Raw genomic sequence first — 27,119 nt, 5'->3', positions numbered from 1 at the left:
CATTCTGTACATGTATACCAGAATGTATGGACACTGTTTTTCTTATATACGCTGTTTTCTTTGACTACTAAATGCAAAACCGGGAACAAGTCCAGAATCTTTAATAGCTAGAATGTATTTCATGCTGATCCCCTCTAAATTGGCATCCTGAACTGCCAAGTTCTAAAGTGAGGGCTGTGATGATGATGAATTTCTCTAATGGGGTTTTTGTTCAGGGCTGCCTGGTGTTTATATTTTCTGTACTGTAGGATTCAGACAGAAGGTCTCTGCTTATAAAAGGGCCTGATATCTTTCTGGCTGAAATGCCCTTAGGACAGAGGTGCTGATATTTTTGTATTGGATCCTGACATCCTTTAAAAATTTTATATTGTTACAGTATGTTTCTCTGCATACTTGGTTGTGTCATTTCACTGTTGAAATTCATAACAGAGATTTTGTTAAGTTTTTTGTTGTTCTTCTTGGTCTTACGTGTTGCTGGCTCAGGGCTTACACCAAAATAAGTTCTTAAAATCACAACGCAAAGTGGTAATAAAACAGAACTGTACCACCAATACTATTCTGTAGAAATCAATATATTGTTTTTAAAGATATATGAAAAGGAGGTCATGCTCTCTTTTCTGGGCAGCACATGAAGAAACAAGTTGCATGTGGAGTGTGAGCGTCTTGCTTGTTAGTGGTTGAATTCCCCTGATACAAAAAGGAAGTTTGCAAAATATCATCCACTACCTTGGGGAGTGGAGTAAGCTGAGGTAGGGGACTTCATGCAAGAACAACAGAATTTCCAAAGATGAGGGCGAGAACGATAGAAAAGGGAGAGTGGGAGAGAAGAGAAAAGAAGGAGGTAGTTAATCATTTAGGAGAACAAGGCGACTGTAAATGAAAAAATCCATGAGTGGCTTGATGGAGGCATTGGACCATTGCTGGTTCTTTTCAACACAGCACTGCATTTCAGTCACAGTTACTGAAGAAAGGCAACAGCTGCTACTTCAGAGCATGAGGCAGGGGAACTATTGGAGGGGCAGAAGAATAGTCATAGATATAGAGGAATGCCTTCCAGAGGGACTGTCTTGCACAAGCCACTCCACTTCATGTAACAAAAGCCTGGTGACACAATGCATGGTTTAGTCATAGCAGTGCCCCGGAGTGGACAAATATTGTACATCTGGAAACATTTAAACAAGTAATTAGTTTCTGGAAAAACGGCAAATTACTCAAGGAAAATGTAGTCCATTGTGTTAGCTTCTGACTGCATGTCTATAAGATGTATGATTCTTCTGACTGCCATAACCATAACTTCTTTGCTTCTTGTACCCACCAGTTGTACGTGGGGACCGGTAATACAGTAGTGTCAGGGCTGACAAGCAGATATCAATGGGGGCTGTGACTTTTTTGCCCCTTTGGAAAAAGGGCCAGTGAACAGGGAGGCGGGGGGGAAAGTGTTCCTCTCTTCCTCACTTCTAGCACTCTGCGTCCCACCTGGTCATCCTGTGGTTTGAGGATCCTGTGGGATTTCACAGTCTTGGTTAGACATCACCAGGGAAGTCCTCTGCCAGCTGGGGCAACCTCTGCCACCAGGTTTCAAAGTCTCCAACTGTAACACAGCCCACTCCATTGCCCACTTTCTTCCTGGGCTTCTGTCACAGCAGATTTCCTCTGTTCCTTTGCTACACAAAGAGAGAAATGTTTTGGGGAAGGGGTGAGGGAGCACAGCCCGCTTCCAGCCTTTTGCCCTCCCCGCTGTGCTTGGGGAAGGCTGGGTGGAGCAGAGGCACAGCAAGGCAGGGACCTTAGAGAGCCGTGCTACCTGTGACTAATACATGATGTTTGATAGCACACACATTTTGAATCAGGATGCTACTGTGAGATTGACATGTTGCCCATCAAAGGAAATATTGCCTGCCCCTGGTGATGTGCTGCCCAGCTGCATGTGGGTCATAGGTGGAATATAGATGCCTCCACTGCTGGACTTAGTAGTAGGGCAATAGTTCGGAACCTGGAATGACTTGTGGCAGAATCGGCAGTGTCTCTAAAGAGTGACTGCCCAAAATGGAGAACTGCAGGCCAGGACAAGAGGTCGTACTTTGCGACCGAAGTGTCAGAGGTTAGCACTGAGCCCCATGTCTTTTTGGTCATTGGTGTGCTAGCATGTTCTAACTGCTGCCTCCTACAGGAGCTTTTTGGACAATAATTGCTGTGGTTGTTTGTCATTACAGAAGTAACGCTGAAGGTCCATGTAAGCGATGCCAGCACACATCAGCCAGTAACTGAAGCCTTCATTGAGATTTTTACCAACCAGATCTCCATTGCATCTGGAACCTCAGGAGCAGATGGCACTGCCTTCCTCAAGTTTCAGTATAAGTTGGGCAATCAGCTGATAGTGACTGCTAGTAAACATGCATATGTGCCAAATTCTGCACCATGGAAACCTGTAAGATTGCCTGGTAAGAGATCTTTATTTTTGTTCTGAGGTAAGATTTTGCATCTAAAGGAAGTTACACAGTTTTGTATGATGTGTTTTAATGCTTGTTATCCTGGATGTGAGGAAGAACATCTGTGAGTTTCAAAAAAAAGCAAGGTTTCTTCCTCAGTTGAACTGTGACATCAGGGCTGTAGAGAGATTCACTCTCCTCCTGGCTCTCCTTGATACAGTGCTACATCAGTTTTCAAACAACTGTTGGTGCTCTTACAGCTCCACAGAAAATACAAATCTATTCCAGATCTTTTTCTTTATCAGAACTTTGCTTCCAAGTGCTTTGTTTCAGTAGCTGTGATGTACTCATTCGTTTCTCTCCCAAGGTGTAGCAATAACTGTTGCACTGTAGGCTGTAGTACAAAAACTACTACTACTACTTTTTGTAGTACAAAAAGTAGTAGTAGTACTACTACTTTGTAGTAGTTTGTACTACTACTTTTTTTGTAGTACAAAAGAAGTCCTGGCCTTTCAGTTCTTGGCCGTGTCCATAGGACAGTTTTAATCTGCAATTATGTTGTCCAGATGTAAGGATTTTTTTCCAACTTACTTAGCATGGTTTGTTTCTTTTGCAGGCAAACAAATATAACTAATACTTGCATGTTAGTTTTTATTAGAATGGCTCCAAATTTTATGGGTAGTGGGAGACTTTACATCAGTTGTACAAGAGGGGAAACGGAGTCACGAAGACTATTTCTGTACTGCTAAATAGAACAGATTGAGGGTGGCTTTCAGACCTCGAGACGAAACAACTAGATGAAGGTCACATCCCTGGTTTTCAACTGCCTTTCCTCTAATCCCAGCCACAGTTAGGTTCCAGGTAGTTTGGGAATGGTCCCAGGCTTGTATTATATCCAAATCACATCTAAGTATCACCTCAGATTTTATAATTAGCCCAGGCCAAAGCCATGCCAGGTTTTAAGTGCACTAATATTTAAGTAGTATAAATGATCCCAGGGCAGTGTTCAATCCCATGCCTTGGCTCCATTTTATTTCTTAGTATCAACATAGCCAGAGGGATGGTGTGTCTTGCCACAAGGTCAAGCAACAAATGTATTTTCAGATGGGGAAAGGAACTTGAATCTCTTCAAACCTAGAATTATGCTTTAGGCATTTCAACATGCTCTTTACTTATCTGCATTCACTTGCTTCAGATAAGATAGACTGGCTTCTTCCACATTTCCTCTACTGTATTCTGCCATGTTTTCCAGCTACTTATGGAGCTATAGCAAAGACTAAGCCAGGTTCTTACATGCATAGTGAAAGAATAAGAAGCAACTGAAATGAGTAGCAGCAAGGAGAGTTTCAAATAAGTAAAAGGGAGCAATCTTTACAGCAGCAATAGTCAAAGATCGGAACAGGTTGCCCAGAAAGGTTTTGAAATCTCTGTCTTAAAAGATACTCAAAACTTAATGGGACACCCTCATGCTTGATTGAAGCAGGTGACCTCCAAAGGTCTCTTCCAACCATAGTTGTTCTGTGACTCTGTTTAGAAATTTCCTTGGGTTTTTTTCTGTTTAAATAAGATGAAATGCAGTTTCTTCAGCATACTTCATGTACTTAAGACACAATCATATATGATTAAAGTATGCAGTAACCTTTTCTGGCCTGAACCTTTTCTTGCCTTGTGTCTCATATCTTTCTGACTCATACCCTAGATCTTTTGAATGCAACCTACTCTTCCATGGCCCGAAGTTTGTTTGGTTAAGTTTTTTGCTTGTTGCTTTTTCTTAAATATTGATTTTGAGGAAAAGGAGTCAAACATGACATTATTGTTTTGGTAAGTCATTGAAGTTTAAAGAACAGTAATTGTATAGTTTCCACAAAGTATTTCTTTCCACAGCTGACATGTGAGCTTAACTCAGAAAATAGATTCCTTTCACCTCTGATCTTCCCCTATTGAAACTGGTAGATAGTTTGCTATTGATTTAATTGGGAGTAGAATCCTTTCTTTAGCTTTCTGTACCTTGAACTTAATCCTTTCTTTGATTAAAGAAAAAGCAAATTACAACTTGATATGCCCCATGTAGATTTAATAGGGCTGTTCTTTGAATTACTCCTTAAAAGGGACATGACATAAAAGTTCAGGCCCAAGATACTTAGGCTGTTATTTTTCGTGTTGACTAAGATGCCTTTATCTTTAAAATCATTCCAAGAACTGTTCGTTCTGTATAGAATATATAGATATATATTCTATATGTATCTAAATGCCCTGTATTTAAATGCCTATCATGCTCATAACCAGCACAGTATAGAAGTTTTGAAAACCATGCAAGTTTGGTTGTTATTTTTAATCTGAGTTGAACGATGTGGAAAAGGCAGCATATTTAAATCTTGATTCTGCAGTGTGCAGTCTGGGCACAGCGGGGTATACAGCAGGATCCTCATTTCCCGAAAATGCCTTTTAACAGTACTAGTAGTTGTCACCCCACAGAGCAGATACGCCATTCTGAACAGCATTCCACCCACGGCAGTGGTTTAAACTCATGTGTTGTCCTGTGTGCTGTGGTAAATGAACTATGGACACATTTACTTCAAATGTGGAAATGACAACCACGAGCAGGGAATAGGTTTGAGAGCTATAGGGTGGTAATGTTTAAAGTGCTGTCGCAGGACTTTGCCCAAGGATCAGGATTCTTCCGTCACAGTCAATATGCATTAGATATAAACTTACGCTGAAAAGCTGTGCAGCCAGTGAACTTGTGATATTATTGTAATAACTTTAAGGAGTATAAGGAGTACTATTTAAGGAGTAAGCTAGTAAACTTTTCTTGTATTAACCAAAATAATTAATAGCTCTTTACCACTTAAGCAGGAGGATTATTTATTTACATAGTGATAAATGGTAGGAGGAAAAGATTAAGATCTCTTTTTCCATTAAACTATTTATCAGCAGACTCCACTTATTAACAGTTCATTAATTTAACATCACTTGAGTTGTTGAAGTGTTCATGATGGAAGATGTGCTCATCTATCTGCTTTGAGCTACACGTAGATTTTTCTTTGTAAATAATTTTGAAGAAAAAAAAATTGTGACTGGTCGTCCGTATGTAAGAGGATGATTTTGGAGCAGTGTCTGCCATGAAGAGAGGGAAGTTGCTGGGGCAGCACAGTTAGACTAGCTGGTAGGGTCAGTCAAAGCAAACCATGGTATTCCCTGTAGTGAAATGTAGTTCTAGGAGCAGAGGATGATCATGGTATTTCTGGGAGAGGAGAGCTTATCTGAAAAGCAGTGACTCTGCAGAAGACATGTGAGTCATGGTAGATGAATGATTGAAAATAACCTCCCAATGCAGCACTGCAAGAAAGCGGAATAATCTGATCCTTAGCTGTAAAACAATGTAAAGGCTAAGGTGGAGTATAGTATTTCAGAATTTGTCCTTGGTGCGGCCACTCAGGGAAATCTGAGTCCAGTTCTGGATGCATACTTCAAGAAAAATGTTTAAAACTGCAGGGTTATATCAGGAGTGATTAAAAGATTGGAAAATACGGCTTACAGGGAAAGACTTGGAAGTACTTAATTTATTTTGTTCACCAGAGAGAAAGTTCATGGGGTAATTTGATCGTAGTCCATCAGTACCCGCATAGAGAACAGGAAATGGGTAAGAGAACTATTCTGTCTAGCGGGCTTGTATAAAAAGAAGATCAAATGGCTGGAAGTCTAACCTCAATAAATTTTGATGGGTAAAAAGGCACACAGTTTAACTGCCCTCATAATTATTTACTAGAACAGTGATGTTGTGGTGTGTTCTTCACAACCAGACTCCTTTAAAAGAAAATTGGATAGTTTTTCTACACATGTTTTCTAGTTTAAGCAGAGCTATTTGATCTGAAACAGTAATTAATTAAGAGGAGGCTTATACAGGAGTAAAACTGGATCATCACAGTCATCCTTCTGGCCTTAAAAACTATGACTTTCTGCCTGCTGAGAGAAGATTGTGCAGAAGAGCCCAGGGGAAGTTTAGAGGTTATATATGCATTATAGTCTGGCATATATGGAAGATGTTGGCACAGTTTATTGTATTGAGCTCCCCAGGGTGTCTAAATTATATTAGCTTTCTTCATATAAATTAAGTTTTTGGAGTAAAGACAAACAAATTTTGTAATTGTGTGGCGTTAGTGCTACTTACACTAGGCTTTATTACTTATGTTGCCTGATGTGTAGATCTGTTTCACACGTAGAGCACTGGAAAGAAAATTCTCATCTGTGCTTGCAATAACGTGATTTTTTTTTTAAAATGTTCATATATGTTGTTAAGACCATCTCTTAGATCGTGGTTCTTATCAGTGTGTTTCTCCTAGTTTCTTCTCCTTTCTCCTGTATTTCTCCCAAACACTAAAATTTCTGATCTTTAAAAAGAGAATGTATTTCGTAAAACAGAAATAGTGTACAGTGTCCCTCTTTGTAGCTAACATCTATATGGTCTCTTGGATTAAGTAATACATACTCATTTAGAGGAAACTTATGAAGCTCCAGAAAATCAGAAAAGCTTGCACTATTCTTTTGTTAATCAGATCTGGAAATGTCTTCCTCAGCTTGTGATCACTTCAGAATGGGATGAGTTCTTTCCTGGTGCAAATGTGGGATTCTGCCCAGTTACTAAAAAGTATTAGTCTGCATTAATCTCCTCCTCTCCTTCTATCTTTGAAAGCCATGCATGAACTGCAGGCAGGTCTACTTCTTACTGTTTTCGTGGGTGCGGGTGTCAGATGCGCTCGGTGGCTAACTCTGTACTTATTTCTGATCTTCTGGGTCTGAAGAACTTGGCATGAAGTTGTATCATGTTCTTCACTCTCCAAAGATGTGTGTGCATACAGATATAGCCCCCCGTAAGGAATGTCAGTACCCAGTGACAAAGGAGGTTCTTGCAGCAAATACCATTGTATCTGTCCCCTTTCACACCACTGGTAGAATGACAGTAGTTCTGCTACATATAGCACTTCTGTGGTGTAGGTGGTGACTTAGTAAGGACATGCTGTATTTTAAAGCAAATTATTCAGACTTAGTCATCATACTTTGCCTTTCTGTATGACTTTTTATGTAAGCATCTCAAAGTATTTAAAAGTTAAGTTTCATTAAAATCTTCCTGAGTTAAGAAGTATAGCCATTTCACAGAAAAATATATAATTGTCAGACTGAGCTAGTGTTTCACTCCTCTTTATGTAATGCCATGTCTTTCTGTGGAGCTGGGAATTATAACCTGAAATCCTGCTTTACACTGCAGTCTTCTGTACTTTGAGCTACCATGCATGACTTGCAGGAGTCAAAGCGTAGAACATGTTGTTTACTTCAATAATGATTACTCTGGCAATTTAATTATTTGGTTTAGAAAATGCATGTGACTTCTGTCATGTATACAGTATGGTTTTAATAGTTTGGGTGGCCTGCTTTTGCAAAAACGTAGAAGAAAGTAAGTGCTGTTGTTGTTGGGTTATGTTTGTAAGAATTCAAATATATCCCACTTAAACCACTTCTCTCCCACAGTGTTCTCTTCACTGAGTCTCGGCCTTCTTCCCGAACGCTCAGCTACCCTGATGGTCTATGACGATGTAGTCCAGATAGTCTCAGGATTTCAAGGTATGATGGTTTTTGGAAGTCAAATGGAAATTTGAGTGACACTAAACAAAAAGCATGACAGCCCGCTACTTTCTGAACTCGATCCCGTGGGTGAGACTGGTATTTCATGGGACTTCTGAGTTCCCTGAGGAACACTCCTCTGTGGGATGGTTTTAGCAAACTGATTAATAGCTAAATTCTTCCCTAACTGCTGTGACTAGGGAATTTGAGTTACGTGGTAATAAACAAGTTTGGACTTCAGTGTTCTATTTGAGAGCTGGAGATGAAATTTCTTTCACTATCTGTTGGATGTTTTTTCATCTAGCCTCATTTAACCACACTTGCAGTAAAGATTTTCTGGTGTTCTTATTGTCTAAGAATTTTCTCTGGTTTTATTTCATTTCTTCCTTCCTACGGTGAATGCCTTAGAAATTTAGGGCATAGAAAAATGGAAAATTTCTCACATCTGCATTGTTGCATACCCTATCTTTATAAACTTGCTTTTCTTAAGTACTTCCTGTGGACCCCTTATCAGACTGCCTGCAAACCCACATACTACAGGATGAAACCCACTGTATTAGAAGAATAAAGTTCGAATCACCTTTTCCTAAGGCCAAACACAGAAGTTAAAGCAACTGTAGTATCAGTCAGAAGAACACTGTGTTTTCTGAATTGCACAGTAAAGAATAAAATGTTCCTCTGACCTTGGGATCTGACCTAACTTAGCCCAATTGATGTAATAGCTGAGGTAAGTCTGCTAACAAAAGAACAGAAGTTTTTAAAGATACCTTGACAAGCCAAAACAAGGGGACATCCTTGCTGTGAGCACTCTTATTGTGCATAAACTATGTCTTATTCACATGTATTATGATTACCATCATTTTAAACTCTACCAGATAGTTAATAAACAGGGGAATACTACCTTCAATAATATTCCAAGATAATATTTTTTTATCTGAGGGAATACAATACAATTATGCCTTCCTGACATCTTTTTTTATGGTTAGAAACCATACAGACACAATAGGCTTTTCATTAACGATAGCGCTAGATATGACTGGAGCTGAAAAAGCACTAAACAAATTAGGTAGCTGATGGAAAGCTTAGAAGGAGCTGGAGAACAGCACAGCTGCCGTACGTATATTCTGCAGTTTGAGAGCTGACATCTAACAGGTTAGATTAGATGGGTGGTGAACTGTGTTAAACCACAAGGGATTCCATTAGACAAAACATGAAAAGTTGTTTACCAACAGTATTCTACTAGCATGGTGTATTAAACACTCTTATTCTTATGCAAATGTGCTATTATGCAATTAACTTAAAAACAACAATCTTCTCATGTTTACAGCTTCCTTTCTTCAAAAAAACAGGGACGTTAAAGGGTTAGAGGGACATTTAACAGCCAAGTGACTCTCATAAATATTTTCCACTTAATCTTTCTCCCTTCAGTGAATTGATCCCAATAAGGTGTCCCCAATATATTTAAATTAGAATAATATAACTGGTTCTGCTGGTATAGCAGAAAGAGGATAAAGGAAGAAAATGGTACCCAGAGTATTCTAAGGGTTGGAATTTAAACTCTGAGTCTTGCCTAGTAAAAACTATTTTATGGGACCAGCCCACGCTCCTTTTCTTGGGAATTCTCTTGTGATGAAACCTAAATGAAAGACAGCCTAGACATTGTACCAGCATTTGAATGGAGCCTCTCTAGTCTCGATCCAAAATCCTTGTGACCTAGTTTTTCTCTGTTATTTCTCCAGTTTATTTCTCAGTAACTCTGTGCTGCTTCAAAAGAGCTGATCAGGAGTTACCTTAGTGCAACAACGAGAGCAAAACAGAACTCATTATACCAGGAACAGACTGGGAACACTGGTGTTTGAAGCACCAGTCAAAGGGAAAGAAAGGCCTGTATAGTACAATAAGTTACCAGTTGCTTTTGAATAATTAATCAAGCAAGCAACTTATTATGCAATTGAGAAGTTTGTCTGAGTTGATGCAGCCAGCTTCATTTTCATGATGGCATTACAATCCACTGCTGCTCTCTGTCAGTAATTGCGAGGGATGGAGCTTGCCAGCCACTGAGTCATTTAAGTTATTTAATGCCAGCACAGTGATGAGCTGAACTTCAGCATTCAGTGAATGGGAGCTGTATGGGTACCCTCTATCTGCCTCTGACATAGGAGCAATCAGAGCATGAACTGATGGTACTTCAGATGTTACTTCACATAGATTGAAGCTCAAATGCCGGTGTGATGCCACGTGTCACATCCAGTGTGACAAGAGGTGCCTTACAGGGACTCCTTGAGATGGTTACATCTTCAAGTGTGGGCTGTCAAACTGGAGCTGACAGCATTTGAATCTTGGCCGATGTGTTGACAACAGGATGTTTAAAGAGGATAAGATCAGTGCTTAGCAGTCCTTTACCTCATGGCACTAGCCAAGTGGAAAGAGCTCACATGCCAATTTTATACTTGAATGTGTTTGGGTTTTATAAGTCAAAACTAGGCATCTTCAGTAATAGAAGCAATAATAATCCACTCGTATTGATAAGTGTTGACTTATTGAAAAATAGTCGAAGAGTCTGGTCAGCACAAGTCTTTCTCTCCATTTTGCCGCTGCCAGTTCCCTCAATAAGTCTATTCCCAAACATATGCCCCAAAATCCTCTCTGACCTCTGCTAAAGGAGTACGTTGGATTATCTTCTAGCAAGGTGGTGAGAGAGGGCAAAAACCTTGGTAGCTGCTTCCCTCATAAGCCTTTTGCTGGTAGCTCCCAGTCTTCTGCCCCTTTGAAGTCTCTTGCTGGGTTTGTGGAGACCCAACTGAGGATACGAGAGGAGAGTCAGGGTGAGTGGCAGGTTTTGGGTGACTGTTAATATCAAGGAGTTTGTTAATCTAGGGTGTGAATTAACTACTCTGCACAGATTTATTGTATGTGTATGCATTATCTGCAGAGGAAGCCATTTCTTCCACCTTAAAACTTGCATCCGACTTGATTGCTGTGCAGGTTTCCTGCTGGGTTTGGGGCTCAGCCATAGGAACGCCTTGTGTTACTTGCAGGATTCATGAAACTGAGGTTGGCTTTCTGAGTCCTCCTTATCCAGTTAAATTTGGTAGCTCGTGGCTCTCCCAGTGCTACAAAACAACCATATTTTTAAGAGAAAACCCCAGAGCTTTGCATAAACTGCTGGGTTACAGACTCAATTACAGTTACTTTGTTTTTAATTCTTAATTATTTCGGCTCTTCGGAAACGTAATACTGGTTCTTGGCAACTTGAATAATTCATCTTAACCAGAGATTTAGACAACAGAAAATCCTACAATTTTACATGGAACTGTTAGTGACAATCCTAATGCTGGTTTCTTTATTGTGGGTTTTTTTTCCTGTTTTGTTACTGTGGATGCTTATCCCTGCGGGCCGTAGGATCCCGCTCAGCAGCGCAGTCAGAGGTTCCCGAGTGCTTGAGCAGATCTGTCCCTGAGGTACAGCAAACTACAACGGTACTGCAGAGCACTCAAGAGCTAAGTTTTCCCTGAGTTCATTGCAGTCAATTTATTTAGTCTTTTATGTTGTTTTCCATTTAAGCCTAGAAATTGGGTAAGGGAGGTTTCTTCCCATTTCACATGGGTGATGTTTAATGATTATCTTAAACACCTAGGGATACAGCCTGCTTGCTGTAAATACTTAAATGTTTCAGAAATTAAAAAAGAAAAGTTGTTTTACAGCATTTTCTTGCAGAATTACCAAAGAAATGACAGCTAAACAATGATGAGCTCTTTGGAGACTCTTGCCCGCCTACATAGCAATTTTTGTTGGCCAGTACAAAGTTTGTTCTGTGGAATTTTATATAAGTTTTCACATAGCTAGAGCTCCTGCTACAAAATAATGCAAGAAAAGATTCCAGTCTCCTGGTTAATGACATTGGCAGTTATAAAGTTTAGGAGTTGTGAGTCAAGCTCTTTAATCTTTCTCGCAGCGAAGTTACATGTAACCTAAAAGAGCTGCCAGAGACTAATAGGGGAAAAGAAGAAAAATTATTTTGAGTTGACATCTTTGAACCACATACTCAAATGTGAATTAAGAAAAAAACGGTTTGCCTCTTGATTTTGTGCTGTGTGGGGAGTGTTCTGTGAATATTCAAAATGAGCTTTGGAGAATACAATAGCATTTGATTTTAAAATTAATTTGCATGTTGCACACACAAACTTGCAGATGGAGTCTTGCTGTGTGTTGTTAAACAGTATCACTGGTGAACATCCATTGAAAAAGACTATTGACTTTATAAACTGAGATTTAAATGAGACATGAAGTGCATGAAAGTACATGACGCAGTCTTAAGTAGTGTTGCAGCAAAGACCCTTCAATTAACATGTAGTGATCTTGAAAAAAACACTGAAACTGTACAAGATGGAGGAAAAGAGAGAAATCTTACATGCCAAGTTATGTGGTTCTATTTAGATGTGTTCTTTGCATGGGAAAATATGGAAACTCTTCTCACTCAGGCTTTGTCAAGTGAATCTTTTTATCCAGTGGTTTAAATAAAAAGTGATTATTATCTTAGTACTAGTGATAGTTAATGTGTCCAAAGCTTTGTTAAAATTAAATATGGAAATTACACAAGTTAATTGGGACTACAGGTAGAATTGTAGTCTCTTAGAAAGTCACTTTTAAGGAGTGTAAACTAAATTTATCTTGCTGTTTCAAGAAAAACAGAATTTAAACAGAAGTGGATGCTTTTCTAAGTTTTCACATGCCCTACCTCTGAACTCAGTTTTAATTTCAGTTCTATTCACTGTAAGAAGCGTGTAATGAAATTTGAGGTGATCCTGGCAAATAACATGGTCAGAAAAGCTTCTGACAGATGCTTTCACAATTTTGCTCAGCGATACTTGTGGAAAAATAATGACAACTGCCAAATAAATGTAAAAATACTAGTTTTCCTCCTCTTTTATAATAGGCTTCTGATATGTCTGTCCTTGTCAAGCCATTTCAATTTATAATGGAAAAAAAAAAAGTAAATGCACTTCCATAAATATGAACACCTAACTATTCTGCCTGCTTTGGGTATAAAGTCACTTTTAATTTTTTTAGGTGCACGGACTCAGCCACAAGTTCACTTTCAGAGAAGATCTGTGAAATTACCAGAGAACACTAGCTACAGTGATTTGACAGCATATCTAACTGCAGCCAGTTCACCCTGGGAAGTGGACAGTTTTCCTTATTTGCAGGGATTAGATGGAAATGGAACAGGTAACACACTACTTTGGTTTTGCTCTGATTTCATTTTGGCCCAGGGATCAACTTTTGACCATATCTTTTTTTCCATTCCCTGTTCCAGCAAACATTCTTCAAAATTTGGATGACCTGACAGGTTCACCTGCCCTCCCAAAATGCTGTTTCAATAAGCAAGAGGGCAACGTCCGCTATCCCTTAAATGGGGCCACTGAATAGCAAAGATGAAGACTCCTTGGCTCTGGGAGATCAGAAAAGTTTGTTACACTTGTAGTTTAGAGTTAAGTCTCCAAATGTGCACATACATTTGAACATACAAAAATGCAGGTTAATATGGAGGAACAAAAGAAAATTTAACTTGAGGATACCATAAATTATTGTTCAATTTTTCTCTAAAATAAATTGCCTATATATCAAGGATTTAATACTGTGTTGTTTTAGCTAAGAGTTATTTCAATGGCTTTGTTAATACTTTTGAATCTAGCTTTAGCCAAAAATGTGCGGATTCAATTAGGCCCAAAGAGAAAACAATGAAAATTCATACTAGAAACATAACCACTGTTAAATTCAAAGCTGTAACACATTTTTATGACTGCAACTACCTGTTACTGTTAATCCAGTTCTCATTTAGTCTTGATTGAAATAATTGTTGTTGTGTAGACTACAGAAAAATAGAAAAATTGGGCACAGAAGTCTTCAAATTCTTAAAAAGCTGCTGTAAAAAGGAGAATAATGTTTTCTGTGTCCCTGTTGGGTTAGAAAGCAAGCAGTGGACTTTGCAGTGCAGCGAGACAGATTCAGATGAGTGATTAAGAAAACCTTGCTGTGGTGAGGATAGTTTAAGCTGTAGAATCAATTGCTTGAGGGTGCTGGACAGAGTTAGATAATCCCCTGTGAGGATGGCAGAGGCGTAGCTGAGCCTGCTTTGAAGCAGGCTAAATAATCCCTTGAGGTCCCTTCCTGCTGTTTCTCAGGACGCATTTGCTTGTGATGTGTTGATCTAGGTGATTTTGGATGCTAGGTTATGCATGTAAACAGCATGTACTGAGCTTGCTAGCTTTTCCTCAATAAAAAAAAAGGAAAAATAAATTTCCCTTTCCCTTTGTACAAATCCAAGTATCTCCTTTTCTATTACAATTAGAAACGTGTCTGCCACCTTACTCCAGTCCTTCTGTCTGCTCCAGTGAGTACATCTCATCCTATCTCATTCTATGTCTCTGTCATTTCCCTATTCTCATGTTCAACCTTCAGTTTTCTCTGGCTCTTCATACTCAGACAGGATCAAATATCTCTTATCTTTTTTAAAACGAAGGAATGCACTTGATCTCACTCATCTGTCTACTTCCTCATCTCCTTCCCTTTTATCTCTAAACCTACTGAACAAACTGTTGGCAATGTGTGTGGGATTCCTCTCCCAAATATTTCCTTAGTACTCTGCAACCCAACTTCCCACCCTTGCATTTATTTAGTGAAAACAGGTCTTGCCAAGATTTCAGACAATGACCTGTCATGGGAACTACACAACTGGGCATCATCTTTCTCCTGCTTTACCTCCTTAGCCTCCTAAAAAAACAGATGAACACACCCTTGGTTTTTTAGTCTTCTGTATGCTTGCATGACAGGAACTTTTCTACTTGAGCATGGGAGCCCTGGATTGGACTTTTATTAGCCTTCAAGTAAAAGTATGTCACAAAAGACCAAAATGATGGGCAAAGAAATGGGGTTTAAGAGACTGAGAAGAGCCTTGTTTTCTGAATACTGTAGTATTCAGTATGGTATAATACAGACTACAAATACAATATATTAGTATATGCATTATAGTATAGGTGAAATGTCCTCCATTTTTAATAGCAGTTTCTACTGCTGTGGAAACATTAAACATTAAAATCCTAAAATTGAATTGATTTCCTTTTCTTCATCTCCAAGCGACTTGGTGAAGATTCCACCTGAAAAACTTTTGAAGGCATAAAAAATGAGATCACCACCTGCTGGGCATTTTTGAATATTTCTGTTCTCAAGAGAAAAAGAAAAATGTGTACAAATTTTAGAATTCTGAAAAAACTTAGCATTAATTTGCATGGGAAATTCTTGAGTGGTCCTGAGCATTGTCCCTTCTCCCCTCTCTCCCACTTCTCCTTCCCCCCAGTTACTCTTCTGTTCTTTCACAGTTTGCTTACATGTCTGTAGAGTTTTGGAGAGGTCCTCCCATTTGTTTCAATCAGCTCAGTTTTCTGGCTAGTATTTATCTGGAGTGACTTTACAGTTGCTTTAGTTAAAACAGATTCTCTGTGAGTTCCACAGTTTTCACAAAATCCCAGCTGGGTGTTGAAGTAGTAATATGGAGCAATGAAAATTCATTGCATGAATCGGCATGTTCCAAACATGAAATTCAAAGAATTTAGCTGCAAGTAGCGACAAACCTGTATAGTGTTAGCGTACTGTTTGTATTAATCACCAGTTGGAGAGCAGTGAGATGGTTTCATAAAGTCTTGTCGGTTTAACAAAACTAAGAAAAACTTTCCATCATCTGCAGTAATGGACCAAGCTGGCTAATAACCATTGTTCCTGCTGGTTTTGTAGGCTGTTTGTTTCTTTATGAAGAGACAAGTCTAAGTCACAGTGGATTTTCCTCTGATTATTTTTAGAACTCTTCACAGGTCACTAGATGTCAAAAATTACAAGAAATAAATGAAAGCTGACATTTATTGAAGTCCATTCCCATTTAATCTGTGCATGTGCTTATCAGTTTTATAGCATGTGAGAGTTTCATAAGCATTGATTTTAATTTACCTTCACAACGTAAAAGAGAAAAATTTATCTTTTTAATGAGCATTTACACACTGTGCAAGATAGCAACCTTAAGTATCCTTTCTTCTTGCCAGACATCAGTGGATTTCAGAAATTTCTTCTTCTTATAATATAACTTGTTCAGCCCAGTACTGAGCAAAGTGTCAGTGCATCTTAAGTAAAAATGTTACTAAGTGTTTCACCATCAGAATGCTTTTTCTGGGGCTGAAAACTCATTTTTACAGATAGTAGGCAGATATGCTTTATCAAGACAGTAATGAAAGAAAAATGCAGAACTTTCAATATCTAAAAATAAGTAAAATACCAAGTATAATTTAAGCTTAGATATTAATCTAAATGTTTCTAAAATCTGAAGTTACACCTTTTGTCATTAGGAATTTGTATATGCCAGAATGTGGTCAGGTTATGATACTTAGCAACAGGAATTTATTGCTCTGATACCAGCCTGAGAAACTTAGTGTCCCAAGTCCAGTGACGTGGGGACAGGCAACAATCTGACAGAAGTTATAGGTATGCATGGCAGAGGCAGCGGATTGAACTATCAGAAATAAAGGAACAACTTTTTCCCCACCAATTCCCTCCTCTGTCTCTCTGCTGTATATTCTGAGGCTGTAAGGAATGATACCGTGCATCACTGGAGTCTATAATAAAAATGCTTGGGTAGGCTGGCAACCTTCTCCTACACCCTGGCTGAATTCCCAAACCTTATTTTTCTGTTTTTTTCTCCCAGTTATCTCTTGCTCTGGGGCCACCTTCAGAGTGCCTATTTTCTCAGCACTTTAATGCCGCTGGAAGATGTGCTTCTGCCTCTCAGTTCACGCTAGATCAAAGCGGGGTCTATACCCCCTGCTCGTGCTTTCATCCATCCTTGGCCTGGCAGTTGTGCAACGGTGGCACTCACCTTTGAAATCTGGGGAAAATGCGTGTCACAGTAGAAGCTATAGTAAATCAGCCACACGCAAAGTTACTTCTGGTTATTTTCCATGTCTTCAGTTTGGCACCTCTTGCAAAATCAAAAGAATTTAAAATTCTGAGGAGTTTTACCTTTTTTTGCTTTTCCTTTGCCACTCCCACTCCCATTTCCTGGTGATGTCTTAACTTTGGTGAGTTGTTACTCAGAGACATCAAATTTAATAAAGGCCATTCCTTGAGACTTACTCATTGTTAAGAGAAATCCTAAGGGTCTTACTGCTTTCCCACTGCCCCCTGAAATGTGCTCATCCCGATGAACGCCGGCACCGAGATGGTGCGTGTTCCTGAGGCCGCCTTGGTGTTGCAGGTGGCATACCGCTTTTGGGTGCAAATGAGCTTTTACAGGCAGTTTATGCTGCTGTAAGGCACCAGGATTACCGGAGGGGCAGTACCCCACTCTCTGCCAGCCAGGCACCCCTGCTCCTTCTCTCAGGTTAGCCCCACAGCAGGATGAGCAGCTGCAGAACCTGTGGAGCCAGCACGAAGGAGGCGGCAGGGCTGCTGCTCTTAGCAGCAGTGTGGACCGGGGTGGGCTCAAGCCCCTTACGAGACTCGAAGCTCCATCCCTTTGATTTAAACTACTACAGCTATCGCTTTGAGCTCCAGATCTCCTTGGTTTTAAACCTAAAGCTTTCTTTCCCCCTGAATACATATATATATATATCTTCGTTATGAGTCCCTGTCATTGATTCATTTGGTTAAATGGTTGAAGGGTTATAACATTTTTTTTTAAATCGTGTTGTCATGAAGTAATGTCCACTGGCATGCAGATTAAATATAAAGAGTAATTATTATCTTCCATAGACAAGAAGATAACAATGTGTATCCTAATAATCCATTTTGCTTGGTTTATTTCAGTGAAAGGCCAAAGGAAATACATCCTGGCATTCTTAAACATACGACCAATCACCCTTGCAGTGTTACTTGTTAGTTATAATACGGGCTTATACAAATAAAGGCTTGTGAGGTATTTTTTGGGCCGTGATTATAGCTGTGATACTCATATGTATTTAGTTTAAGATTAATGAAGATGAGAAAATATGTGAAGGAGATTTTTGCATTGTAATTTTCTTGTCTTCAGAATTTTCCAAAATTAAGTAAAAAAATAGAGTAGCATATAAGTCTCGGTTGTTGTGAATTTTGTAAGGTAGGGAAGATTACTACTACCATCCCTTGAGAAATGTGTCAGTCTAGTACTGCAGTGTTGAACCATGTGAGTGTATCTTAAATTCTGGGAAATTCTATAGTCACAATGTTCATTCATTCTCTCGGTAGGAAACAGCACTAGGTATGACCTCACCCCTGTCACTGCAGTCAGTGTTCATCTCCTCAACAGTGATGGGACTCCAATCCCTGTGAATGGCCCCATCTATGTCACAGTGCCTCTGCCAACAAGCAGCAACTTGAAGCACAATGCACACGTTCCAGCATGGAGGTTTGACCAAAAATTTGGTAGGTAACATCTAAAGGTGATTGCCTAGATGGCTTCATTTGTCTGAAACTAATGTCTCACTGCATTTATTCTGTTACTGTACACTGGAGTGTACAGAAAGCTGTTTTCTTTCTAAAAGGAGTGAAGACTGCGTTTTATTAATCGAGTAATTTGTAGGATATATGCAAATATACCTGAATAGCGTTGTATGCCACTTCCAGACAAATTTTTTTCTGTAAATGTACCATTCGTGATTACTAAATACTTCATGTAAAAACTATCTTGAAAGAACTTTATTTCACCCGGAGACGGAAGCAGAGGGACGTATTCGCTGCAGCATTGAATTGGAAGTCTGGAGAAATGGAAACTAGCCTTATCTTTGCTACCAGCCAGCTATCTGACCTTTGATCCGTCTCTTGTCTCTAGCTCAGTTTCCTGCCTGTCAGATAGGAAACATAATACTGACTTCTCTTGTAAATCACTTTGAGATTGACTAATACTATCACAAAGGAAAGTACATGCAGGCAAAATTTATGATATATTTTGAAAGGACAGAATGACTAATCAATATAAGCTATAAAATGTACTCAGCTTTTTATATTGCAGGATAACACTTGCTGTTGTGAGCAAGGATTTTTCCAGAAATACGTGGGTTGGGCTCTCTAGTTTTGTTTTGGTTGTTTTTTCATTGCTAGCCGGTGTACCATGCTGGCCTTCTTTACACCTTCAAAGTGTAAAGGATTAAGGGGTGCATAAGTCTCGTACCGGTGATTCCCCTTCAGTTATTGCACTGTGCCTTCTGAACTATGTACCAGATGGTTGTTAAGAAAAACAAGGGAAAAAAGAAGAATGGAAGGTGAGAAAGGTAGATGCTCTGAAAAAGAGAGGAAGAAAAAGGGGCCAGAAATGTGGATCTGTATAGGCAATCGGTGGGATTTTGTCCCTGCAAGGCAAATGTTTTGAGCCAGTTTACGATCACATCCAGAAGTAGAGCAACAATCATGAAACCAGCCTATTGGAGGAAGGGAGGGGAGGGGGGAAAAGAGAGGTGAAGAGGGAAATAACGTTTTTGCTTCCTTCCTGCGTCTGTTTGCTGAAATAGGTGATGTATTTTCAAACAACATGCCTATAAATCTTTTGTCAGAAATTAGCTGTATTAGAGACTAAAGCAGTAGGATTTAATGAAGAATAAATTTGAATATGATATAAAATTGAATAGTAGAAAAAGAGTGCAATGAATGAATTCGGGCTTTCCCATAGCTGTGGAAACGTCACTTTTCTTGTGGTGCCCTTGCAGTACGTTTCACTACATTCTTCCTGAAACTGATTCTGGTTTGCGATTCTAGAAACTATTTTGTTTTCCCTTGTTCAAAAAAAGATGGGGAAGACTGACTCACGTTTACTTCCACCACAAGCAGCAGTCCATCCCCAGTCCTTTCTGTCAGCTGTGTTAGAGCTGTAGCCCGCCTCATTGCTAGTTACTCACTGCTAGTAAAACGGTTCTGATTTTGATTATGGAGCGCTGTCATTTATGGCCAAATTTCCATGCCTCTGCAGTGGGGCCACAAAAGCTCTCTTTTAGTACGGAATATGATTTTTACTTTTGTATATAAAGAGCTAGTTACCCTATTGTGTGCAGCCTATATTAGTATAGATCCGTACGGGTTAGCTAATCAGTGTTGCAGGCTTGAGGCTCCCAATCTTGAGACAAGTCCAACCATGTTTGCTTCAGGCACTCCTTGCTGGAGCACTTGTGTTATTGGGAGGGGAAGGCATGAGGACCACTAAACAAAATGCATCTTTGTCAGGCCACTTAGCTTCACAAAGCCATGGAGAGGAAGGTATCGAAGACATTATGCTTAGGCTCCAGCTCACACTTCAGCTGAAGTAAGCATCTTTCCATGCAACCAAAGATGTTGAACAAAGACGCATTTAAGCCCTGACTGCAGCATGCCAGTTCTAGCAGAATTTTGGCCACATCCCAACCAATTTAAATTAGAGTAGCCTAATTTAATACATAGAGCAGCCACTCTGTCTTGTGCGGGCTACGTTAGCATTCTGAGGGCTGTCAAACTAGCTATATGTAGTGTGAACATGGTAGTACCCTGTCATTCCCCATCCCCGTTGTGCTTGGACTGTGGAGGGAGGAGAACGGATGATGACTGGGATGGCTCCATGCTGGAGAAATTCTTAACTGGCAAATAAGTTGTTGTAAACCATCTGCACTGCCAGATTTGTGCCTTGTCAGGACAGGACCTCTAACCTTGGTGTTCTGATTTTGCATTTCAGGAGCTGCTTTTTTCAGTGCTAGTTATGTTGTGGTCTCTCCTTAATAGCTTTTCAGTGGCTTAAACTTTCACACTTGTATCTGAAAATTGAGTAAATGCCAGACATGGAAAACTATGACTATTACCAGGCAATAATGCAGCGCTTCTCTCTAGCACATTAGCAATACAGTGGGCGCTTGTTCGTGCAAGCCATTGTTTTAGTTTAGAGTCCATGTGGTTGTCATCATTACTGCATGAAGTATAATTTCTGCTCTAAAAAGCAGAAATACTTTTCAGTTTTAGAGGAAGGAGTGGAGAAGGGACAGAAATACTACAAATACATCTTCAACCTTAGAATCTCATACATTTTGCTGAGCTCATGATGTCCTAATATAAACCCAGTGGCATCTGATTGGAAGTGCAGAGATTTTGTAGTTCCTACAAAAATGAGGCATATTTGTCTATTACAGCAGCCAAAAATAATTAATTACTTTTTAGGATGTTTGCCATAAACAATCTGTATTTGCATGACCACAGTTTCTGTCCTTGAGAGAGAACTGGGGACAGAAGGGGGAGAAGCAGCATAGTCTACTTAAGCCTAAGGCTCCATTGACAGTGATGAAGCCAGAAAAAGCAGGCTGACATCAAAATAAGATGATCTGCTGCATCTATTTTATACAGTGACAAGTAAGATTTTTCATTACAAAACAAACTTACTGCCTTCCGTGCACAGCAAGTGAATTAAAGCAGTAATACCTTTTTGAATAATTAATAAAATGAAGAGCAACTATTTATGCCCTGGGGATGTTTTAGGGTAAAAGAATACATCCAGCCTTGTCCTTGTGTTGGAGATGCACTCCGCACCTTTCTGCAGCATTTCTTAGTGTTGATGATAATAAGCACAGATGCATTGATGTTATGGAGACATATACACCAAAGTGCAGCTTAATCATTCCATGCTGTTGACATACCCACAGCTCGTGTTTCACACTACTGTGGGAGAGTGGTTTTATTTCATAGCACACACTTAAAGGTTTGAACATAGAGAGGTATGGATTCTCATTTTTATAATCAGGATTGATCAGTGGGGTTTTCTGGGGTGGTGACTTTTTTTTTCCCCAAGCTCTGTCTTGTTTTTCTCAAAATCTGAGGGAGTTGAAAAAATTTTTTTTTCCTTTATCTGTAAACAGATGGTTGGGGTCATGACTTTCTCCTTGTATATTTGCCTTGATGTCAGTAGGATTTACAGCAATACAATTAATCTCTCTATTCTTGGTCACCAGATTTCTGTCCAAGACTTCTTTCTAGCCTTGTGCTCTTCAGTCAGAAATTAATAGCCCAGATCCCAGTAGAAATGAAACTTTGTACCTCCTGTATCATTACCAGCTCCCACCAGCTGGACTGAATAACACAGCACTTGCTCAGCTGTATTTTCCTCAGCCCCCGTTTAAATGGTTTATGCTTTATGTTAAGGTGCCTGTTTTTCATTGGGTTCAGTGAGCAAAACTGTAAGACCAGCATTCTCCATTTTAAGTCTTCAGTTTTATGCCATGTGGTATGGAGGCATTATGTTGCAACCAGACTTCTAGATCCAAACCTAGAGCTGTATGAAGGACTTCAAAATATTAGAAAAAATTCCAGAGTGCATAATATGGAAATGGGATTTATTCTTCAGTGGCAATATTGATGCATCTGCTGGTTTATTAATCCCACCAAATAACAGATAATATTTTCAACACTGTTTTCAACCTAGTGTGGCAAAGGATTCTGGGGTGAAGGGGTTAAACCTCCACCCACCTCCTTAAAATGTGTTATTTCTTCTGTACTACATGTTTCTCTGTTCTTCCTCCTCCCCAAACACTTGGTGTACATCTTTGACATGACCTTGTTGTCTTTAAATTACTAGCTTCTTGGCAGAGGAGGATGTTTCCCCAGTGCCTAAAACCTCAACCATGTATTAATGTAAAGTGATGGCAGAATATGGAGAAGAGTATCTTGGGGAACTCTTTATTTAGCTTTGTAAAGCACAATACTTGATGTATTCTGCTGTGCTTAGTCAGTGCTTTCTGACTGCATTTAAGGCCGTAATAGATTTCTAAATACATTTGAAGGTCTGCTATTTACTTTTTCTGGGTGACATCCTGCCTTCAGTGGTAAAATTTCCATTGATTTTTGTAGGGTCAGAATTTCCTGATGTTCCTTCTTCAGCAAAATGAAGATAATGTTTTCTGTGCTCAAAAGAAGTCATGAGGATGTACTTATGTATAAACGGTATCGGTGCCTACTTAAACTTGACTGCAGCATGGTTTTGCTGTATTTCATGGAGGTGAAATGATGCTTGGTTTTTGTTCATAGTGTTTATAGGGAGAGAGCAACAGCAACTGTCAGGCAGAAAATATAAGCAGGTTACTGTACATCTACCTGTCTAGTTCACTGCACATTATTTGTAAGATGATTTGTAAAAGTCTCTGATTTAAGTTTCCCATGTGGTAGCAACAACAATCCACTCGAAGAAAAGATTGATTTGTATTTTCATAGGTTAAAAGTAAAACTATTCTTCTTTTGTTGTGAATTCAGTTAACTTCAAATTGCCACCACACTCATACACTGCATGGCAGACAGAAAATAGTCATTTAACAAAAACTTTGCAGTCTGTTGCTTGATCTGACACTGAAGCATGAGTACATGCCTCTGAACTTGGATAGATGACCTGCATTTGGGCTCCATGCAGCTGTGCACATGGCCTGGGACTTCATGCAATTCTCCATGGGTTTTACTTGGGTTTTCTACACCTGAGAAATGGACATGTTCAGGAAAACACATTCCCTGCCTCCAAAAGTTTGAATTGTATATAATCAGATCCACAACGTTTGGTTGTAGATCAGATTCACTGGTAATACGGAGATCTATTTGCCAATTGCAAGGGCAAAATCAAGCCTCCACAAAGTTCATACTTACACTATTTCTGTAGTTTACAAGTTCCTTGACAATTTGATTTTGACTGCCTCTTTTCACAGAATCATTAAGGTTCGAAAGGACCTTCAAGGTCATCAAGTCCAACTGTTAACCCAACACCACCATGCCCACTAAACCATGTCCCGAAGCACCACATCCACACGTTTTTTGAACACCTCCAGATATGGTGACTCCACCACCTCCCTGGGCAGCCTGTTCCAATGCTTGACCACTCTCTCAGTAAAGAAATTTTTCATAATATCTAATCTAAACTTCCCCTGGCACAGCTTGAGGCCATTTCCTCTCATCCCATCGCTAGTTACTTGGGAGAAGAGACCAACACCCTCATCGCCACAACCCCCTTTCAGGTAGTTGTAGAGAGTGATGAGGTCTCCCCTCAGCCTCCTCTTCTCCAGGCTGAACAACCCCAGTTCCCTCAGCCGTTCCTCATAAGACTTGTTCTCCAGACCCCTCACCATCTTCATTGCCCTTCTCTGGACACGCTCCAGCACCTCAACATCCTTCTTGTAGTGAGGGGCCCAAAACTGAACACAGTATTTGAGGTGCGGCCTCACCAGTGCTGAGTACAGGGGCACGATCACTTCCCTGCTCCTGCTGGCCACGCTATTTCTGATACAAGCCAGGATGCTGTTGGCCTTCTTGGCCACCTGGGCACACTGCCGGTTCATATTCAGCCAGCTGTCAACCAGTACCCCCAGGTCCTTTTCTGCCGGGCAGCTCTCCAGCGATTCCTTCCCAAGCCTGTAGCGTTGCATGGGGTTGTTGTGACCAAGTGCAGGACCCATTATTATGAGGCCTTATTAAAGCTCATACGGTTGGCCACAGCCCATTGATCCAGCCTGTCCAGATCCCTCTGCAGAGCCCTCCTACCTTCCAGCAGATCAACACTCCCACCCAATTTGGTGTTGTCTGCAAACTTACTGAGGGAGCACTCGATCCCCTCATCCAGATCATCAATAAAGATATTGAACAAGACCGGCCCCAGAACCGAGCCCTGGGGAACACCGCTTGTGACCAGCCATCCTGAGTTTGGCCATCCAGCCAGTTCTTTACCCAGCAAAGAGTACACCTGTCTAAGCCACAAGCTGCCAGTTTCTCCAGGAGAATGCTGTGGGAGATGCTGTCAAAGGCTTTACTAAAGTCCAGGTAGACAATGTCCACAGCCTTTTCCTCATCCACTGGGCTGGTCACCTGGTCATAGAGGGAGATCAGGTTGGTCAAGCAGGACCTGCCTTTCATGAACCCATGCTGGCTGGGTATGATCCCTTGGTTGTCCTTCACATGCCCCGTGAGCACTCTCAAGATCAACCCCTCCATGATCTTCCCCGGTACGGAGGTCAGGTCAACAGGTCTGTAGTTCCTGGGATCCTCTTTCCAGCCTTTCTTGTAGATGGGCATCACATTGGCAAGCCTCCAGTCTTCTGGGACCTCCCCTGTTAACCAGGACTGCTGATAAATGATGGAGAGTGGCTTAGCAAGCTCCTCTGCCAGCTCCCTCAGTAGTCTTGGGTGGATCCCATCAGGCCCCATAGACATAGCAGGTCCTTAACTGTTTCCTGCTGGATTATGAGGAGTTTATTGTGCTCTCCATCCTTGTCTTCCAGCTCAGGGAGCTGAATACCCTGCGGATACCTGGTCTGGCTATTAAAGACTGAGGCAAAGAAGTCATTAAGTATCTCAGCCTTGTCCTCATCCTTGGAGACAATTTTCCCTGCCATATCCAGTAACGGACGGAGATTCTCCTTGCCTCTCATTTTGTTGTTAATATATTTGTAGAAGCATTTTTTGTTATCCTTTACGACTGTGGTCAGATTGAGTTCTAGCTGTGAAGGTTAAATTATTCTTGAAGACTAAATACACTGAGGAATACAGATTTTTAACTAACCGCTCTCAAAGAATTTCATATTTTGTGTGTTGCCATAGAAATGGCAGCTACCAAACCCGGCTTTTTACCATGTACGATGCCTACATAATAGGTGCAGATATAACTGCAGAGTAGTAGACAGACCTCAGCACTGAAAGGAGAAGCAGCTCTTCCTGTGATGCTTCACAGTGTAGCTCACTGAGGTACGTTCTCACTATCGTGATTCCTCTGGAGAGGTGTAGTGGATCATAAGAGGCAGTTGTGCTTGTTTGTCAAAATGTATGTTGTTTTTAAAATGGATGTTATGGCTTACACATGTGAAAGTGATGTGAATGGATTGTTTGATCCTCTCCCCACCTCATAGACCATCTGAGTTGCATTTGTGGCAAAGCAGATATGGTATGACATGATGGTGGAGCTTAAGAAGTCATGGAAGGAATCAGGCTGGTGCCAAAGTGTAGTCAGATATGCAAATAATGTACTATTATGTAGTCAAGGAAATAAAACTGGATACAAATAGTATGGCTTCTGGGAACAGGTTTTAATAACGAACTATATGTTGTATCATGTAGATGGTCCTGTAGCTCCACCTACAGAAGGCATGCAGTAGAAGGTGGGAAGAGGTGGACAGGTGGGAAGAAGTGGAGAAAAGACTATTGTGCTTGTGCAGCTGCGTGAGTTGGAGAAGACTTGGAGATTGGTGGAAATACAGGCAGGAGTGCATAGAGCAGGAGTGTGAAGTGTCTGGGTGGGGCTGGAAGAGGCTGAGTAGGACCTGGGACAACCTTCCTCTGTGGCCTTGGGTTGGTTAGATCAAATCCTAGTGTGCGTCTGCTTCCACTTCCAGCTTGAAAAATAGAAACTGAACATGAGTGTGATGTGAGGCTGAATGAAAGAAAAGGCATGCAGTGTTTTGAATTGCCTTGTGCTTTTATTTATTACTTGTTCTAATAATTTTGTCAATAACTGACTGAATGTGATTAATAATGTGATAAAGCGAATATTAAAGGCAGTATCTTTCACGTACAGCAGTAACTAGGGATGCTGGTCCAGCAAGCATAACTAAGCTTTCCCTTTTGAAATATAATTATTAACGAGTAATTTCATATGGAAGTCATTTTCTTTAATAAGTGTCTTCTGTTCTGACATTCTGGAAGGAAATGCTGAGGGGACCAAAGTAATGCAAGCAGTTCTCTGGACAATGTGCCCTCCCTTCTCCCCAGACATAATTAAAATTATTAAATAATGAAAAATGGCATGTTCTTTTGTTAAACACTTGACGGGTGATTTAAGGGGAAAAATGAGTAGAGATGGCAAAAACTACAGAGCTTCTCAGACACTAGTAACAAATTGAACTGTCAGACTTCCTTGCAAAAATCTTCAAGTTACGATGTTAAAAGCATTTCCCTCACAGTGCACCAAATAATGGTGGTGCTGCTAAAACAGTAGCAGGATTTATCCCTGGAAGCCTTGTATAACAAATTCTGTAAGAGTGGAAGAATAATGAAGGTATGAGCTCAGAGCAGGGACGTTTATTTTTT

General features: G+C 40.2%; 1 protein-coding gene across 1 annotated transcript in view; it reads left to right on the top strand.

The window, feature by feature from the left end:
* FAM171A1 (family with sequence similarity 171 member A1) overlaps nucleotides 1–27,119 on the top strand; it is a gene marked incomplete at its 5' end in the record, with an annotated part of 92,031 nt that overhangs the window by 52,795 nt on the left and 12,117 nt on the right. Inside the window, 4 exons of the mRNA XM_082015227.1 lie at nucleotides 2,214–2,441; nucleotides 7,956–8,048; nucleotides 13,119–13,277; nucleotides 18,315–18,491. Of these exons, the coding sequence (XP_081871353.1) occupies nucleotides 2,214–2,441; nucleotides 7,956–8,048; nucleotides 13,119–13,277; nucleotides 18,315–18,491 (657 nt within the window). The remainder of the gene's footprint in view (nucleotides 1–2,213; nucleotides 2,442–7,955; nucleotides 8,049–13,118; nucleotides 13,278–18,314; nucleotides 18,492–27,119) is intronic.

This window comes from Phaethon aethereus (assembly GCF_964289735.1).
Source record: "Phaethon aethereus genome assembly, chromosome: 2".
NCBI classification, from domain to species: Eukaryota; Metazoa; Chordata; class Aves; order Phaethontiformes; family Phaethontidae; genus Phaethon; species Phaethon aethereus.
This window is presented reverse-complemented; position numbering and strand designations above follow the sequence as displayed.